At 28.9% G+C, this 21,127-nt stretch overlaps 2 protein-coding genes across 5 annotated transcripts in view; both read left to right on the top strand.

The window, feature by feature from the left end:
* The window catches only part of LOC148234372 (putative 3-phosphoinositide-dependent protein kinase 2), a 126,535-nt gene extending 120,884 nt beyond the window's left edge, over positions 1 to 5,651 (top strand). For all 3 annotated transcript variants that reach the window (XM_088187819.1, XM_088187820.1, XM_088187821.1), the window contains one exon: positions 4,745 to 5,651. In XM_088187819.1, coding sequence (XP_088043945.1) covers positions 4,745 to 4,788 — 44 coding nt within the window. In that variant the 3' untranslated portion in view covers positions 4,789 to 5,651. The remainder of the gene's footprint in view (positions 1 to 4,744) is intronic.
* Positions 5,652 to 11,646: 5,995 nt separating this feature from the next.
* Positions 11,647 to 21,127, top strand: part of LOC148234374 (uncharacterized) — a 50,547-nt gene continuing 41,066 nt past the window's right edge. For both annotated transcript variants that reach the window (XM_088187782.1, XM_088187783.1), the window contains exon 1: positions 11,647 to 11,819. The gene's annotated coding sequence lies outside the window, so the exon portion shown is untranslated. The remainder of the gene's footprint in view (positions 11,820 to 21,127) is intronic.

Consider the following 21,127-nt stretch of genomic DNA (forward strand, 5'->3'; position numbering starts at 1 on the left):
GACGGTTGAATTTAATGATCGATTGCAAAAACTCATTTGGAGAATTTCACACACAATAGTTCATAACAGCACTTATAATTTAACACTGTGTATATTATGATATATAAAAACTCATCCGAAATCGCTCTAATCGAAATCATGGTCACCGCTGCAGCTGGGTCACGGCTCGTGCGATTTTGTAATAAAATTTTGAAAGGCTTTCAGATTCTTATGATAAAAGCCATTGCCAGAAAATTGGTCAAGTATTACTATTGCCTATCACTTTACCGAAAATAACACTCGTAACCATTTTTATACTGTAGACTCGTCTCAATAAAATTGATCAGAAAAATGTTACACATATTTTTTTGCACTGCTTTTAATATTAGGGATCGACGTTTGCGAAAATAAAAGAGGCATTGAATAATATGCAGGACACGAAGGAGAGTTAGTTTATAAATACTACAAAGAATGTAACATTCTATTACTTAAGCCAATACCAAGTATTATACAAAGCCAAACAGCAAGTGCGTGACGTCACGTGCGGTACCACTCATTTCAGTAATGATATTTTTTAATATAAAAAACAATTGATTGTTACATCTGTTTTATATTATTTAAAAAAAACATACATAAAATTGTAAATAATACAGCTCTGGTTTATCTATACATAAATAATAAATACATAAATTTCGCTATTATCGATTAATATAAAATATGTTTGTAAATATAATATTCATTATGAATGTGACGGAAAAAGTTAGTTTTGATATTTTTAACATATATACAAAATTGTGAATTTTCTTTGGTATATATAATTCACCAGAACGATAGACATGGGTAAATATATCCATATAAAGCTTATAGTAATTTGTGGTAATTATAATATAATTCCTGTAGATCTTTATAAATTGAGTTTTCATATATTTTCTTGATCTCACGGATGAATATTGTAGTGATTTATTCAAATTTATCGTGCTTGCTCGTACATATTAGGCTTAAAAACTAATGACTATTTCATAAAGATTAATTTTTAACCCTACTTCAATCTCATAAGTATGTGCAGATAAAAAAACTAGTTCAATCGCTTACCTCATTAAATTTTTAAACAAAAATAAAACAATTATTCGTTTTTTTTTATTCAAACAAGTATTTTCAAAAAGACCGTTGGTGACGCAATTCAAGTATTGTATTGTTTAATGTAAAAATTACATATATCACTTGCACATATACATGTATCACTAGTTATACACTTATCCAGAGGCGCAGACCCTCAACGTCGCGCCATATGTGGCGAGGCGCGTTCGGTGTTGTTGTCCTCACTGTGAGGCGTGACAAGCAAAGGACAAAAACCTGACAAAATTTTTGTTTTTATAAGCTAACGTTTTTTATTTTTTAATGTGGTTCCGAGAAAGATTGTAGTCGCCACAATATTTTATTGATAAAATTACTTAGATAAAAAAATACATGATATTGAATCAAAAGCTAAAAAAAATATACTGATGCGGATGGAGTGAGAACGAGTATATCCCTTAAAATAGGCCTTTTTGCTACAACTTTATAAATTTTTTTTATTATACATCGCGATATTTTAAATTTATAAAAATTTATAAATTATTTTTTACCTAAAAAATTGTAGCGTTTATTCAAAAATGAATATATGTATATATAATTGTTAATTTTTTTTAAATATTGTTGTATTTAGCTAAATTCGATTAAGTTTAATTGACCGATCAGTGCAAAAATTTAATATATATTTTATTATTTTGTTAGAACGTAAATGTGTTTCTTTATAACTAAGAGTTCTATAGTTCTCAAATATTGTTTTTTTAAAACTATTCAACTATTGAATAGTAACCGATAAAATATTCGAATATTCTATTTGATGTTTTAAATAATCAAAAACTGGTTTAAATAATGAATACATTTTCATTCACAAAAAAGTATCAAGCCCATATTTTTTATAAATAATAGAGCATTGAATGCCTAAAAATTTAAGATTAATTCTGCTGCCCAAAATCTCGATATTCTCGAAAGATATCATCTAAAGCAAATTACTTTACATAGACTTAAAATGAAAGATATAAAAAAATAATACTATTCATATTATCATGAGAATATCCACAGCTACACAATATTATTTCGGAGTCATGGGTAATTTATGTAATATATTTTATTTGTAAGCTATTATTTATTACGCCCATGGCTTTTATAAATTAAGGAATAGTATATTAATTTCGCAATACAAAAACGCTAAACAATAAAATGATGCAGCGGTACATTGAAAAAAAAATACTACCTGTATTGTAATATGTTATGCGTACAATACACAAATGTAAGGCTTTTAGTGACTTAAAAAAATTAAAAATGCAATTATTTATATGTATATATATATATGTTTATCGCCACTATTCTGTTTCTTTGAATTCCATGAAGTTATTTTACATATGTTTTTATCACGTCGTTATTTTACAATTTTAATTAGCGTCGTTCATGGCTTAAACTAATGCTTGTTGCTCAACGTATTGTAGTTATGTCATTAGAAGGCATATTTCATATATAATATGATGGCAAAATTGCATATTGCATTTTTTTTGCGGTACAGCTATGTATGTGGAACGTTGTTATACATACATTAAATTACATTATTAAATAATGGCCTTAATGAAAGTGAGTAAATTGAAATTTAAAGAATAACCATTGCAACTTTCATTAACTGTAAATTGTGTGTACTTATATTTATATAATGAATAATGAATCCTTAACTTGACGCAATTATTTGAGAAAAAATTTGAATTGTGTGAGATACAAAATTTTTTTTATGTAGTTTACACGAATATCTTTAAAATGTTATTAAATATATCCTAGATTAGAAATATGTTTTTTTTAATGGAATTATATTTAAAACAGTTCAGTTGAATTAAATTTGCTTATTATACTGTTACATATCACTTATTTTGAATATTCTCTCTGTGAAACATTTAAAAAAAAACAGTTTAAAAAAAAATATTTCGCAGTGATCGTCAACCGTCCGATGCGTCCCGCTACATCCGAACTATGTAGACTAATTATTATGGAAAAAAATGACATCGATTTGGCAAAAAGTATCGAAGGCCATTACGGACTAAATCGTATCACATAGTCGAGGTCGTGACTATAGTCGTCACGTAGCTATAACAATCTATGGATACATGCTACACAGTTTTGATAAAAAAATATAAACACTCAAGATGACCATTATAAGCGAGAAGAATAAAAAAACAATTTGTGCGAAATAGCTGTTTGATTAGTTTTGCTTAAAATATCGTGGTTTAAATTTTTTATCTTAAATCATACGCATTGGAAGCATGTTTGGTGGATATTGTTATACATCAATAAATCTCACCATTGCCAGCAAGTATGTTGTTATTTTAAATGTCTTAAATAAATACTTTGGTTGTGGTTTTAGAAAAGGGACTGATGATTTTCGGCGATATTTAAAATATATATTATACAAACGTTTATAACAAGATTGAAAATGTGGTACAAGCTGCTTTTTTATTACCAGTTCTAGTGTATAAAAAAACAGTAAAAATTTTAAAAAAAAGCTAATTATTTAAACGAATAAAGTTCAATTAATTTGGGGTCGACAAACTGATAACTCAATCACAGTAAAGTCTTATTGAAATTTTTTGAGCTCAAAAAAGCGGTTTAAATTTTTCTCAACGAAAACATCCGTCCTCAGCTTTTATTATCGAATACTAAATAGCTTTGGAAATAAGCCTAAAATATTTTCACGCAGATATTATGGAATTTCTTAACGAATTTAATTTAAAACTACTTTGTTTGTTTAAAATTTTACTACCAAGAGATTTTTTTAGGCGCGATAGTGAGTGTTAACTAATGGTATAATAATTGGTAAGGATTCTTTTATGTTTTTTTTATAGGATCAGTTTTATTATTTTACAAATATTAATAATAATAAGCACCCATAAAATATTTCAGATAATTCGGGAAAGCTCTTAAAAAAAGTTTTTTATTTATTTACTTTTTTATATGATTCCTATTGTTAAATGTAAGCAGCAAAATAAATATAGTTTTAATTAATATTTATTTTTAACCGAAACATTTTGAAAATTTGTAAAATCAGATTTGTTTTAAAAAAAAATTTTCAACTAACTTTCCTCAAAACAATATTATCCATCATTATTCTCGTAGAATAAAATTGGAGAACCACTTAATCGGATTTTATTCCTACTTGGTTAATATTGTATTTTATTATATATTTATATTAAAAAAAAATAATCAGCTAAATAAATAAATATGACAACAATACGTCATATCTTTCAAGAAAGAAATATCTATATCTCTTTGAAACAGATACTAGCTTGCTTAAAAATTATTTTGTAAATGTTTTGTGTAATTTGCGGATTTCTTCGGAATTCGAGCAGCCTTCGTTTGAAAGTTTTGTTTTCACTCTGCAAATCCTTGATCACGTATACCGTTCGAGTGGCAGTCCCGCACAATTCCAAAACCAAGGGCACCCTAATCACATAAACCTTTCACCTGGCGAATGCAAATGTGTCGCGGTTTTTTACTAGCCGTATCAAAACCGTTTAATTAGATACACCCACACGATCCGATCGATTATTTTCGACAATCACATAATCAGATATTAGAATGTAACTGACTTTTCATAAATTTTAAATCCACACAGTATAATTATTATTTATGTATTTTTATTGACCAACAAGTATATTAATGTATTTATATTTTTATTTTTCAGAACAACAACTATTTAACCAAATGCTATTAGATGAGTATCAATGAAGCAAAGGACACGGCGCATACCATTAAATCAATATATTAAATCAATGCCATAGTAATTCGTATTTTGGTTACAAAAGTATAAATATTTTAATTTGTATTATTATATTTAAAGCCATTCGTGTGCTCTTATTTGTATTTTATCTTCAAAATATGTCATATGCATATTATAGTTATAATTGCGTTTTACTCAACTTTCTTATTTAGATTATTTATTTTTATCAAAAGAATTTATTTAACGTTAAATATTATTCGCTTAGTAGTATTCTTAAAATTATTATTTTACTCTAATGCTATAAACGTGTAAAAAAATTTTTAGATATTTAGTTGCATATATTTTTAATTTATTATGTGTTTAATGTTAAAATATAAAAATAATGTATTCATGGTAAAATCTTTTTTAGCATCTTCTGGTACAATAAGTGCCACAAGATGATGCTAGAAGACATTTTTAGAAACGGATGAACATTAAAAAGAGCACAATAAAATTCCTAATATTTTTATTTTATATTTTTTAATTAATTTAAAATGTTTTCTAATAAGTTAATAATTATGTATTAAGTTTACTGTACAATGATACCTACCTCCCAAAGAAAATTATATAGGAATAATTTATTTTTAGTTTATTTCTTAATATACCTATGAAAACATACAGGACCAAACAAAATAATATTTACAGCGTATGCAAATTACACAGGCCTTAGGCTAAGAAAAAAATCCTAAAAAATAAAAAATTAAATAAAATTTTGCTGGTAATTTTTTTTGCACTTGTGTCCTGTTTGTATTTATTATTTTTCAATGTCACTTGTGTACTATTATTCATTTTCTTGTTGTGTCTATGAAAATGAATAAAAAAATTAACAATGTATTTATATGTATTTAATATAAACTTATGTAACTATTATAAAAAAATATATACAATTAACATAAATTTAAATAATATAAAATATACCGAATACCTTTAATAATCGCAGCAAATTAAACCGTCAGTAATTTTAAAATAAAACCGTAAATATTTTTTTTTTTGCACTTGTGTCCTGTTTGTATTTAATATTTTTCAACGTCACCTGTGTATTCGTTTTCTTATTGAATCTTTAAGAATTAATAAAAAAAAATACACGATGTTCTTACATATGACAATAATATAAACTTATGTAGCTATTAGAAAACAATATACACAATTAACATAAATTTAAATATATAGAATATATTTATAAATCGCAGCAAATTAAACGGTCAGTTAATAATTATAATCAGTCAGTGAAATATATACAAATGATAGCAATGAAATACATCTGTATGTTTTAAAACTTTTCTTTTTTATTGAAAATCAAAAATTAACATTACAAAAGTATTATTAATTATTATAAAAAATATTTCACTCAAACCAGTTGTATAATTTTAATGTCATTAACAATTTCTATTAAAAAATGTTATTTCGTCTCTTGTGGGCCAGAACATAAGTTTTTTTTATTATCACCAAAAATTTTATCTAATATATGAAGCTATTCCTTTAACCAGCTGTTGGAATTTAACCAACCGTTTAATTTAAATAGACTGTTCTAGCCATTTACTATAAGTACAGAACATTTAATTTAATTTGTGACGGTTTATTGACTAACCCTTTAATATACTAAACATTTAATAAAGTTACTGACCCTTTATTAAAACTACTAACCGTTTGTATAAATTACTAACCAAAATAAAAAAAACAGCAAATAAATGCCAGCCATTATTGATAATTATGTTTTAATTTTACTATGCAATTAAACCTACCTCTCAAAGAAAATTGTATAGGATAAATTTTAGTTATTTTTAGTCTAGTTTTTAGTATACCTATGAACACATACAGAACCACGCAAAATGATGGTTACAGCGTGTGCAAATTACACATGCCTTAAGCTAAGCAAAGCTACCTAAAAAATAAAAAGATACTGATTTTTTTGCATCTGTGTCCTGTCTGTATTTATAATTTTTCAATGTCACTTATGTCCTATTATTCGTTTTCTTATTGTATCTTTAAAAAATAATAAAAAAAATACGCGCTGTTCTTATATATGACAATAATGTAAACTTATATAACTATTATAAAAAAATATATACAATTAACATGATTTTATATACTTTTAAATATATAGAATAGCTTTATAAATCGCAGAAAAGTAAACGGTCAGTTAATATTTATAATCAGTCAGTGAAATATATATAAATGATAGTAATGAATTAATTCAATAAATAAAATGTATCTCTTTGTTTTAAAATATTACTATTTTATTGAAAATAAAAATTAACATTCCAAAAATATTATTAATTATTACAAAAAATATTTTACTCAAACCAGTTGTATTTTATCATCACCAAAAATTTTATTTAATACCTTACGTATTGTATTTGAAGCTATTCCTTTAACCAGCTGTTAGTATTTAACCGACCGTTTAATTTAAATAGACTGTTTTATTATAAGTCCTAACCATTTACTATAAGTACAGAACATTTAATACACTTACTGACCATTGAATTTAAATTGTGACAGTTACTGGCCATTTATTAAAAATGGAAGAAAATACTAAGCGAATAAATACAGGCCATTATTGATAATTATGTTTTAATTTTACTATGCAATTAAATCTACCTCTCAAAGAAAATTGTATAGGATTAATTTTAGTTATTTTTAGTCTAGATTTTAATACATAAATACATACAGAACCAACCAAAATGATAGAGCTTGTGCAAATCACACAGGCTTTGAAAAAGGCCTGTGTAATTTGCATTATTATGCAAAATAAATTAAATTTTTTTGCACAAGTGTCCTGTTCGGATTTATTATTTTTTAATATCACTTGCGTACTATAAAATTATTCATTTTCTTGTTGTGTCTATGAAAATGAATAAAAAAATACCCAATTTTTCATATATAAACAATGAACATGTATATCAATAATTAATTATGTAACGAATACCATTAATAATTATGTTTTAAAATTAGTTTTAATTCATTTCTCATATGCATATAATTTTTACTTATTTTTATAATGCGAAATGGTGTATTATTATCGTTGGGCTGCATGAAAATACGTAAAAAATGTTTTTTTATAATCTAAAGCAAGAACAAACATTTAATATGTATCAATTTATACATCATTAGTTCTTATACAATTTTTTTTAAATAAAAAACGTGCGATAGTTTAGAATTTTAAATATTATGAATATGCATAACACCTACAAATATGTGAATTAACATCTTCATCTTTTAAGGTTATTTTGGGTGTATAGGAACTCAAAAATTTCTTAAAAGTAATTCAAAATAAAACAAATAATATCAAGTCGTATTGTATACAGTTTAAAAAAATAGTAATACACCATACAGCAAATATTAATACATCCCTATGTAATGTCAATTTTAATTTAAATTATCATATAATTATGAGTATAAATGTTTTCTTAAGAAATTTAATTGTAATTTAAATAAAAATTTCATAAAATTTTATAAGTTGTTTTTTACTTAAGAACGTAATATCTTCGCTTGTGATTCATATTATTTAATTCGATTCTTAAAATTTATATCTTCCATAACTGGTTTTTGTTGTTGTTAATAAAAAAATAATAAAAAACGAAAATCGCCGGTGATTTGATCTAAGAATCAAATTACATTTTAATAAATAAAACGCTAATGGGAAAAACCAACGGAAAACTAATGTAATGATCAGTCATGCGGGGTTTTTATTTGTTATTGATTTTACAAATTATTATAACCAGTTTGCTTAAATTTTAAACTGGTTGTACAACCCAGCTTCACTTTGTCAAAATAAATTATACGCGTATTAATATTAATTTTATGATTATCATACGTTTTAACAACGAAAAAATGATATTGTTCATATACATGCATATACACGGCAGGTACCTAAAGGGCAACTAATCTTAATGTCAGTTATACAAGTACAATTCATAACATTACCCGCAAAAAAGACATTCTCGCTCACAAATAATTTTTATAACAAAAAAAGTTATATGAACACTGGCGGCCGAAATGTGTCACACAGAACAATAACGGAATTTTAATGACCCGACGAGATAAAGTTAAACCCTTTACCAGAAGAGACACACTACTCAAAACGGGCTGTTCAAGTGATAGTACGACCTTGAGAAGGTAAGTACACCACCGAGACCATTTTGAGATATTAAAATAATAATCGGTCAAAGTAGATTTTTTTATTATGCTAAAAATTTTCAGGTGGAATAATATTTATTTTAGAATAACGATTATTTGAGCATTTGCATGAAGAAAAAACAGGAAAGTATAGCTTATAATCTTCTCTCCGAAAAGATCATATATCAGTTTGAACACTGCATCAGAGCAGGCGCTTATGTTTTTAGTTCGGATTTTGATCTACGCTTCAGTTGAGACATTGCGCTCGCCAACGGTGGAGCTAACGTTAACACGTCACAGACAATCCAAAACGAGCCTAAATTTTCTATAAAGGGCATATCCATATAAAATTCCGTACTACACATTCCATCAGGACATTACTAATATCGATCTTCATCCATGTCGCGACAATAATAATATATTATGTCGTGGCAATAAATTTATCTATAGTACTGAGACCTGAAACTTCCTCGAAACCTTTCACAATTAACTTTTAACATGAAAGCTAAGAAGAGTCGCTGAATTTCATTGAAGATTTCTAACTTTCATAAGAATAATTTGAAGGCGAGCGAGATCGGTAAAATAGCACAATATGGCATTTACCAACACTAAATAATCTCCGTAAATAATCTAAATTACACTAGAGAGAAATAGTTCGCTACAAATCGAATTCACATAAGCAATTACATAGCATACAAATGAAAACTGGATTTTGAACTACTGTATTTGCTGCTCACAAGAAAATTGGTCACAAATCGATCGCTCACAAGACTATTGCTCACATGGTTAAGGAAAGGTAAGTTTTTAATTTTTAATACACGTTCATTGCGTACAAATTATAAAGACATTCATAAGGGGCTGACCAATTTTTTAATTTTTAATTACATACAAAAATACGTATTTAATATTTGTATCAAATTGTTTATTTTTACATTTTTGCCCTTTAATAATTGAATGTATATTATTTTCATTTTAAGAATATATGTATATTATTAAGGAAATAATAAAAAAATATAAAATATTATATTTATTCCTTAAGGAATTTCACTTTTTGTCCTGTGTTCCAGTTCTAAGACTTGACAGCCAAGAACAGTGGATGCAACCGAGAACTACAACCACATTCCGGAGCCCACATTTGGAGCTGCTCGAGCACCGAAAGGTTGTCTACGATGCTTTGAGCAATTTCCAGAAGTGTTTAATTATATAAACACTTCTGCGAGTTGACAAAGAAACGTATCTCAGCGCCCTCAGAATAAAAGCACTGGGAAGCAAGAACGGATAATACCCGTATTCCTTCAAGTATACATATCGAAGAAATTTACGATGTACTTTTTCCAGCTTTAATTCATTATATTGACTCATTACGCCTGGAATCTAAATAATAGAGCTAGTTTATAGTATGTATGCTGCGGGCTAGAGCATCATAAAGAGTGCACAATAGTATACCAGAAGTAACGCGCATTTCTTAAAATAAAACCGAGCATTTTTCATGATCTGCTGTAAGACTAAATTTCCGAAACTTCGAAAGTCACACTTAAATCCTAATATTTATAATGTTAAATAAAATAAATATATTATAATATTTTATTATCAGCTATTCTATAGATATGTTTTCTTATAGATTAATTTGATATGTACTGTATATTTATTTAATTTAATATATCTTTACATTTTTTTCTTTAGGATATCTTGAAAGTTTGCTCTGTTGTTTATTTATTTATTTATAAATTTGGGGAAAATATTTGTTTACGTGTTTGCATGGTAGCCGGATTATTGCGCAAACAAAAATAGCTTCCACGAAAATTCCACACAGCGAATATTATGAACATAGGTGATTGTTTGATTGTCAAATATATTTTACTTTCCAACTGCTTAATATTTTTCCCTATTGTTAAGTGAAAAATTGTGTAATTAGAGGAAAAGTAAGTATATCATACTAATATATATTACCAATATAATTGTAAAATTTTTTTTTTATATATATATTGACATATTGTTAAATGGTGAAAGGACTATAGCTCTCAGGACTCTCATTTTTTTTTTAATTTATTGCAAGTTCATCAGGATATACATTTAAAACTATTTTTTTTATGAAAAAATTATATATTATTCAACACTTTGAACACGCGCGATTATTAACAGCTGTTGACCGAATTAGATTGAAGTTATAAAAATTGGAAAATAGGATTGTATTCCATGTATTGTTTAAACTATATATTTTTTTCCATGTAATAATATAATTTAAATAAATAAATGATATAAACTTTTCTTGATTGCCTAAATAAGTTTGGAATGAATGAGTAATATATGAGGACCGAAAAAAAGCCTTTTTCAAAATTAATATATACGACGTCTATTTGTATCAAGTCACATTTTTTATTAATAAGACTAGCATTGTCGTTTCATAAGGATATATTATTTGGGAACAAAAAAGCAAACATAAGGTATCGCTTGTCTGCAATATGCTTTCATTTCAATGAAAGTAGCATCATCTAATAACAATACTGCTTTATAAGGTGGACATTTACTCTTTTTAAATTCACTCGTTTCAATAACATTTGGTTTTGAATTAATCTTTAAAATTTTGCGACCCTTGATCAAGTATTTCAATAGCGACATCCTTAGTCTCACTGATAATTAAACATAAAAATTGATTCGAAACTTGGCTAAATAAAAATAATTTAATTTATACAGTCGACCGCTAGATGGTCAGTGTCAATAAACAAATTAAATGGCGGCTGCCGCGTCCGCCCGCGGCGGGGTTCTCCGACCGTTTTCTCTCGTTCGCGCCGCGAAAACCGGCACTGCGTCGGTTTGAAGATGCTGAGGCTCCGCCTGCGGCCGGGGGACAAGCTCTACGCGCCTCCGCCCCCGCCTGTAACTGGTAAATCACTACATTTATCTCAGTCGTAGCTCGTTAGTCGTAGCCGTTCTACGAAACAATTTCGCACAGTTGCGAGTGCGAATCCCGCGTCGAAAAGTGGGCGTACCGAGTATATTTGCCGCAAAAGAAGATGTAAACATTGAGGGGTCGTTGACCTAGCGCATGCATTCAACCCGCTCAGGGCTGCCAACCATAGCCAGAGATCACTCGCTCCCGGGGTTGCCAGGTGTCGCATTTTAGGGACAAATGCCATAAATCATCCCTTAAATCAACTTTACAAAATATCACACAGAGTAGTATTTCCCTCATAGCCGAATTGATTTGGAACCCACCCCTAAAAGTATTTTAAAGCAATTTCGATTAATATATATGTATATACAAATTTACTAATGAACTAATAAATAAAATAAAATTATATTATTTTAATAATGTTCAAAAAATTAACGATATTTATTATAAATAACTTAAATTATATAATATAATGAGAGCAGAAAAACCTAATTCAGATATTTGTATGTATATGTTATTGAAAATTGTAGTAATACATTTATAATCTTTTTACTATTAGGTTGTACCATATGAAATTGACGAATTTGTAGGTGAAATTAAAAATGCGATATATTCAACATTTGCAAACTTATTTAATCAAAAAAACAAATTCTGTTTATAAAAGTTTTTACCTGAAGTCTTTTAATCCTTTAATTTCTTCTACCTGGGTTTGAAATCTTTTATTTCTTAAATATAATTCTAGGTGAAAATCAGTCGGCAAGAAATCATGTGAATACGGGGGGATACAGAAAAATTTCATAATTTGAATAATTACATTTTGTAATTGTGATTTGTTATGTGTACGGTCAAGCGTTGTCGTGCAGTTTAATTGGTACATATTTATTTATTAAAATTGTATTTTTTTTTCGTTTATTTCATGAAGTTCATGACATAATAATGAACCACTCCTTTAGCGATCCACTAGTGATCCTTATTTTCCTTTGCTGCAATGGTCGTGTAGGTAGATGCCCTGAAGCTTAATCTGCATTCAACCGTTGTACAGATCGTTTTCTGTTATCATACAGAATCTACTTTTCATCACAGGCTTCGTTTTAAAAATGTATTTCTTCGTTTCAAATTATTAACGAAAAACACGCCTTCAAACAACACAGTCTCTAAAAGTCAATTAATTCGTGCGGTACCCACTTGTTCATCTTTTTGTCCTTTCCTATCGCAGTGAGGTGGCGAGAAACACTCATTACACCAATTCCTAGATCATATGCGATGGCGCGAATTTTCGTATGTAGATTACCTTCCACCATAGTTTTCAATTGCTCTTTGTTTATAATGGTTTTCGGTATACCCCGAGGCTCATTTTTAAAATTCATATTACCAAACGGATTTTTTAAAATCTTAATTATCTTGTTCTCTGAGTAGCCGTCCTTTCTTGGAACGAGCTGTCCTTTCACAGCTGCATTGTGTCCCAACTTAAATTCATATAAGACTCGCAATTATTTCATATACACCCTTCCCTTTAGGGCCCTAAAATTATACTATAACAAGAATATCTTATCATTTCAAGACGATAAATTTCCAAATTACAAATATCTTAATGGGTTAAATACTGCATGGAGCCTTTCTCAATCGCGATCCATCTTAAACTGACTGAAAATCAGCAAGTGTATATGGTACAAGCCAAAAAGAATCCATTGTAGGCAGTGGCGGAACTTATAATTTTGGATCCGCTAGCAAAAAAAATAACCAACTTCCCTTCTCATAAAAAATCAATTTTAAGAATGGTTTTTTTAATTACATACATAAAAAAAATAAACAAATATAGAAAAATTAGAAAACCTTAACAATGTAATATTATGTACATACATACATACATTAGTAAAAATGAACAATTTATTAAAGACAAATATAGTAATGGTACCTATATTTTATTTTATCTATATATTATATACACATTAAGTAAAATATCTAGGTAAAATTTATAAAAATAACACATAGTGTAACATCGCATTAAATTTTCAAAGTTTGTCTCTTTATATTACACACCACGTCGAACAATTCCTAGAGCATCTTGCATCTAAGCTTTAACTTTTTTTCATATGATTTTACTGTATATGCTTGAGTAATTTTTAATATCATATGTGCACTACCCATCTTAATTTTAACTTATAATTAAACAAATATTAAAAATTAAATTCTTTCCTCATACACTTCATGTTTGCAAAGTCTGTAATTAAATCCTTAATTTTATTTTTCATTCTAATAAATTTGTATTGCTTATATTTTTAATAATAAATATTATACAGACCAGCGGTTCTTAAACTAGAGTCCGTGAAACAAATTTGCCACTGGTTGTATCAATAAAAAATCAGTAAAAACATTATATGAAATATCTTTACTGTGAGGGGTTCTTCTTCGTAACCTCGTGTAATAAATCACCATAACCACGGTAATTACAAGATTAAACGTGACAACCGCGTAATATAAACAATGAGCTCATAATGTCCAGGTGAAAGAAATGATCCTTTTGACATAAAGGAACAAGTAAACAATGGGCTGTAATTACCCTCGAAATGCAAAGAAAATATATTTCTTTTGGTGCATAAATGTCCATCAAGCAAATTTCACACTAGAGGCGCGGACTTATTTTGTTAGTCGAATAAAAAAATTGGTAGCACTTTCTCTGAATTGTTATGATTCGTCGGAGATCTCCCCAAACTACGATACATAAGGTCGGTCTCCAAAAGACGATCAGTTGGAGAGGAACAAAGACAGAGGCAGACAGACATCGGCGGACTACGAGACATCTGCAGAGAAAACTCCGACATATAGCAGAGCAACTAATTCTTTCTGCTACAAAAGTAATAACGAATTCAATGTCATGGAGAGCTAAAGCAACAATTTATAAGTTGTATTACATTATAGATATAATATTAAAGAGCATTTGAATAGTGCTCAAAAATCAACATTACTCACAATTAGATGAGAGAGCCGACGTCTTTAATAATGTTAATTTGTTACCATTTATTAGATATGAATTTCAATATAAAATACAAAATAATTTGCTTTAGATTTAATGGTTTGCATCATTAAATTAAATCGAGTGGACAAAATGTTTTGGAGTTTAAAATGATGAGGATCGTGCAATGTCAGGAAAAATAAATGGATTGATATTCTTTATTAAAGGTGTCGCACCTCAAGTTGTTTGGAACCATTGCTGCTATATACACAAGAAATTATTAGCATCCAACATTGGTCATAGGAAGATTTCTCACATGAAAATTGATCACAAATCGACCGCTCATACGATTTAAGAGAACATAAGGTTTTAATGAAAGTGATTTAATTTCAATATTATTCTATGTACGCATTTTGTTATCCTTGCAATGTTCAAATACATGAGTAAATAAGTAATGTTCTGGAATTTATAAATAAATAAATAAACAACAGAGCAAACGTTTTAAGATATCTTGAAGGAAAAAATGTAAAATATATTAAAATAATTTAAAATAAAATACATATTTAATTATTTTATAAAAAAAACGTATCTATAGACATATAAAATTAAAAATATCTCAAATAGCCGATATTAAACTATTACTACATAGTATATAACCTATATATATTATTATAATTATGAATTAATTTAATGCTACATATTGAGAATAAAAAAGTTATTTAATATGAATACTTAAATTGTTATTAAATTAAAAAGTCATGTGTTTTCATAAGTATTATATATACACGACAAAATAAAAATAATACACGTTAAATTGAAGGCCAAAGGTATTTGTAAACATAAACAAATTGATAAAAAATATTTTCAACAAATTGATACAAAAATGAAATACATATTTTTGTATGTATTTATGATTCGAAAAATTCATTAATGTCTCAATAATTGGTACACAATGAACGTGTATTGAAATTCAATAACTTTTCTTAAACCTTGTGAGTGATGTTTCGTGTGAGAGTTACCTTGTGACTAGGGAATCCAATACTAAGACCCTTGACGATTTTCGATACTTATGAATCCCAGGCTTAGAAAATATAATTCCAAAATCTATAATTTCTACAATTTTCTTTCAGTTTTTACCATTAATGCCGATGAGCTTTTGCCCATTTAAGGCGATTCTTTTACATTTTCTCAGTAAATAGTATTTTTTTACTGTGTTTCGCGCTTGTAATCCAGCTTCAACCAAACGTTTATTCATTATCCGTCTTGAAATATTCGAGTTTTAAGTAGATGCAATTCTGTATTTCAGCAGCAGATTTGAATCGATATTATTTTATGATATCTTTTATTCTGCGGTCTTCTCGAGCAGACGTCATACGCTTCCGGCCACCCCCTTGCACCCTTTAGAATTCCTGTTTCGCGACATTTTTTAATAAATTTTCGAATAGCAGAATCACTAAGCCCCACTCTTCGCGCTAGCTTTATCTAGAATTGAAACCTTTTCTTCAAAATATGCTATTATTTTAGATTTTACCGTGATCGACATTTGTGTAGATCTCTCCATGATTTTGGGTTTGTCTTTACATAACCGAGGCTAACGTGCAACTGAGGAGGCTTTACAAGTTAAAATATCTTGTAAATTATTACACTTGCTCATAAAAAAATACAATAGAACAGATTTTAAGGAAAGAATACATTTTAATAATATAATTCGTGAAATATTGCCTATGAAACTTTCAATTGACCACAGCTGTACGTCGAAAAACTGTTTTCTATGTATTACACAGTAAACGTGTTTCGCTTCTGAGCATATTTTTTCCACTTCTGCCCTGAACTAGAACTCGTCTACTTTCTTAAATATATCTATTCATTTTGTCGTCGACAAAAGCTCCCTACATAAAAGTAGTGAGTAGTGCGTCACTTTGTAATATCAGAAGTAACATTGAGTGGTATTTCAAAGAAGTTGCTTTGTTTATATTATCTTTTATTTATTATATTGATAGTATCATTTGAATTAGGAAATGCTCCTGAATGGTTTTACAAATTTGTATTGCTGCTTGTAAGAGCTTTTTTGCTTTCTAGAGATTTGTAGAGATCCTTCTATTTTAACCTGACAGGTGTAAGCAATGGCGTAGCTAGGGTATGTGCCGTCCAGGGCGATCCTTAAAATTGCCGCCCCCCCCCCCATACATTTTTTGCAGGGTCATAAAATCAGCATTTCTTAAAATAATAATTTGGTTATTATTAAGATCTTGTTATTCGTAGATTTATATATGTTTTAGTGCATTCAGGGTTAAGAACCACACTAGACGATCCCATCGCGAATATGCCGTCCCCAAGCAAGTGCCGCCCGGGGCGGCCCGCCCCCTCCGCTCCACCATAGCTACGCCACTGGGTGTAAGCCCAATGCAACATCAAACTGAAAGTCTGGATTAATTCTGGAAATAATTAATCATAAATTATTATGTATTATAATTTGCAATCAACAGCTGTCACTTTGCAGCTGATGCCGGTTTTAAATAATAGCGCATTTATTTAAAATTACCCCCGTGGCTTCTGTATTATCTGTCCGACGCCTTACGAATTTTAGATGCTTTTAATAGTTGATCATTCAGTATTATATGGGTTTTAATCATATTTAATTTAATTTAATTTATTCTTTTGTTTGAATTCTAGTAAATTTTTTTGTATTCTGGGTGAATCATACTGTCGTTTTTTAGTTAATCAATACAAATTTGACACATAGGTATCTTGATTATTACGTAATAATGAAATAAAATCAGCTCTTTAGTACAATATTCTGCACGTCTTTATATTTCCGTACTTAAGCTGCTCTGGTAATTCACTATCAAGGCTATAGTTAAAATATATATTTTAGTGTAGCATAGCATTTGTTAAAAAATAAATTATGTTTTATAAGTCAATACAACTAATATCCTTAATTTTATTTTTCGTGGGCATGATACATGAACTTTACTAAAAGGGACCTAAACAAAGAAAAACGTCGGTGTCAAAACACACAGCCGAAAGTTATGTATAATACGAATGAAATACACCCAAAGGTACCTAAAGACCTCAGACATGTATCACATCAATGCTAAATCTACTCAGGGCCGGCTCGAGGAGCAGGCTGCATATAGGCGGTCGTCTAGAGCAGTGCTTCCCAATTACAATCGCATCACGGCCCTCTAAATATAAAATAATTAAATTCCCGGCCCATAAAATTTTTTTAAGAGTTTATTTGGCAGTAATTATTACAATTATAATATACATATTTATAATACGCAATATTCCTGCGCATGCGCTTACATCATCTTCTCTGTGTATATATATTAAATAGGTTTTATATAATGTGTTATTATTTAACAGACTTAAATATATACATTTCCTAAATATGTAATGTGGAAAAATATTCATAAATAAATATTTGTACTTTCTACTGAACGTTTTCGCGGCCCCCAATTTGGGAAGCACATGTCTAGTTTTTTATTAAATTTCAAAAAGTTTTAAATTATTTCATCCAAAGCTAGAAAAATTCGTTACTTCAAACTAAATTCCATGTTTTTTTAATAATTAAGCTACTTATCACTGCTTTATATAGTGACTGGTAAGCGCTATCAAAATCGATTTTGCTTTGCTCGCGTTTTGCTATGCGCGGCCCTTTTCAAGGACGTCGTTTTCTGCTCGTCCTTGGTATCTAGGTCGTCCTTGGTATCGAACCGTTTTAATTGGAGCTCTCTGTTTTGTTTGCTTAGTTTGATTTCTATGTACGAGAAACGCTCACATTGGCGATAAAAACGCATTTAAATAGGCAATATAAAACATTCCTGATTCATATAATCAAATAAACACACAGATCCGTAAAAATAATTATATATAATATTGAGTGATTTTGAAATCTATGTGTAATATATTATACATGGCTGATATTTTCACGTCAGAATATTTGCAAGAGAGCCTAAGCAAAATCCAAATCTTATGTCAGTATTGATACAGCTAATAATTCCAACGTCAAATAAATCCAAAGGCATCAATAAAAAACATTGAGATGCATTTCGTTACATACAATTCAAGTATTGCGTTCTTATATACCGGTATTTAAAAACATAATCGGGGAACTTGTGATGAGGAAAATTGCAGAGAGTGATTTAACTATTTTTTAATTTGATTTTTTTATCCCATTATCAACCCCTGGCACCCACGCCACCCACTTGTCTCCAAACTAAAAATGATAGGTATTGAATTATTAATTTTGATATTTTCACCACAATAAAAATAGTCGTGGGCGGTTCGCGTTTGGGCAACCTGTCGTATAAAACATTTATTAATAATTGCTATATTTTATCAGCCCATTGGCAAAATCACAAAGGCAACGGAAGATAACATAATTACTACGACACCTTTCTGACAATTAGCAACAATAATAATATTAGTGAACAAATATATTTATTAATATACGAATAAAATAGTAGTTGTATAAACTAATAATATATCGTTACTACAATGGTCTTTTTATAGGATGTGTATCCATTCATGTCTTCCAATGAAATAAAAGTATATAATACAATGCAAAAAAAACTCAAAATCACTCATTATTTTTTAGCATAGTAAAATTGTAGAGTGAGTTCCGAAAAATGTTTTGAAAAATGACTTCATTGATCAAGTCTAGTAGCAATTTTAATAATTTAAATATCAAAGTATAATTTGCCATGAAAAAGTTGCTCATTCCATTTTATCCCATAGCTTATGATAAAAGCTTTGATGCTCAATTTGTCATTCAGTGATATTACCAATGTTAACAAGAACAAAACTAATTTCCATTTGATGTACCAAAAACACGGATTTATATAACGACTTTATAAATGTAATATTATGGACTTATTTTTAATATGCGTTTAGGAAGTTGTGATCTTGACAATTACAAGATTTTTCCTTCATTTATTACTACTTGTAATGCAGTCTCCGTATATAGTGATTAAGTAATAATAATATTATATTTCGTAAGATTAAAAATAAATTAGATATAAGTTGAAGCCACAGCTGCGTACTCGTTAATTTTATAAATTCAATGTCCACATTCCTATGGATTTTTTAAGCCCTCTTTGAATATATGATTAATCTTTATTGTACTCTGCTCTTTCATACAAAAGTAAAGTTGCTTTTTCGCATTAAAATCTTTACTTGGTTGTTCCAAATTAGAAATGAGATCCGGGTTTCGAACTTCCTTTTAAGTTACGTGTCAGTAATTGGCCTACAAATAAATAATCTAAATCTGTTTTTTTCGGAGTAGCTTGATAACGATATTCAATGTCTCAGACAAATCCCCTAAAATCCACTCTAGCGTATACCTTTTGAAAAATATGACGACAGCATTAATTGTGAAAATTATTTCAATTAATGCAGAGGATCGTTTTTTTTATTTAGATATAATCAATATTTTGTCTAAGACTGTAATTTATCTGGGTTTTAAATAAAACAGTAAGAATATTCGTCTACTAACACTATACCTAAAGGGTTCTCAATAAATGCTCTTGTTATTGAACGAGGGGTTTTTGATTCAATTCCTGTCTAAATAATTGACGAAACTAAATGAGATTAATTTTTTAATGAGATTGTCTTACAATTATTGCGTACAAGAGTTGTCTGTAGATGAGATAAATTTATATTACCCATTCCACTTTTCGACAAGTTCAATTTATTATATCAGGACGAGATTGCGTGTTCTCTTTTCCTGTTTGTGGTTTATCGTTAAAGTCACTCTATTTCCACTCGTGAATATTTACGTAGGCGGATGCAATTCTGCTGATTTAAATATCGTTTTCGCATGCAGCGTTGCAATTCAGTTTGAATCTCTGCAAGTAAACAACGCAATTTATTTCCCAGTAGATTGAACACGTATTTGGTAAGCTAATAGCATTGTAATATTGCTGAATAAAAAAAAATTCAAGTAAAATACATTGTTGTGACACATATTTAAAAATAGAGCAAATAATGCATCCGCTGATGCATTATCATCTATTATACTGTCTACATGCAAATAAAAATAATCGAAAAGTAGTACTTTAAAGTTTTGAGGCCCAAGGGGTGTAACTTTGTAAGTATAAATAGACGTCGGAAAGCTGGTAACAATTTATTCAGTATTACATACATATACATGTATGTGCTTTTCTGCGAGCGCTGGCGGAGGAATGATGTCATCATAATAGCCTTCTGAGGTCTCTTGCAGCTCGCCTCGACTTGCAGGGCTGTCTCTAGTCGCAGAACTGTCTCTGGGCCATATCTGAAGCATTTATTCGCAGGATCGTCGTCTTGATGGTTTGTCTCGTCAGCCTGATCCTTTGTACCGTCG

The sequence above is a fragment of the Plectrocnemia conspersa genome, unplaced genomic scaffold, assembly GCF_051122295.1.
Source record: "Plectrocnemia conspersa isolate PC_06_02 unplaced genomic scaffold, ASM5112229v1 ptg000006l, whole genome shotgun sequence".
Lineage (NCBI taxonomy): Eukaryota > Metazoa > Arthropoda > Insecta > Trichoptera > Polycentropodidae > Plectrocnemia > Plectrocnemia conspersa.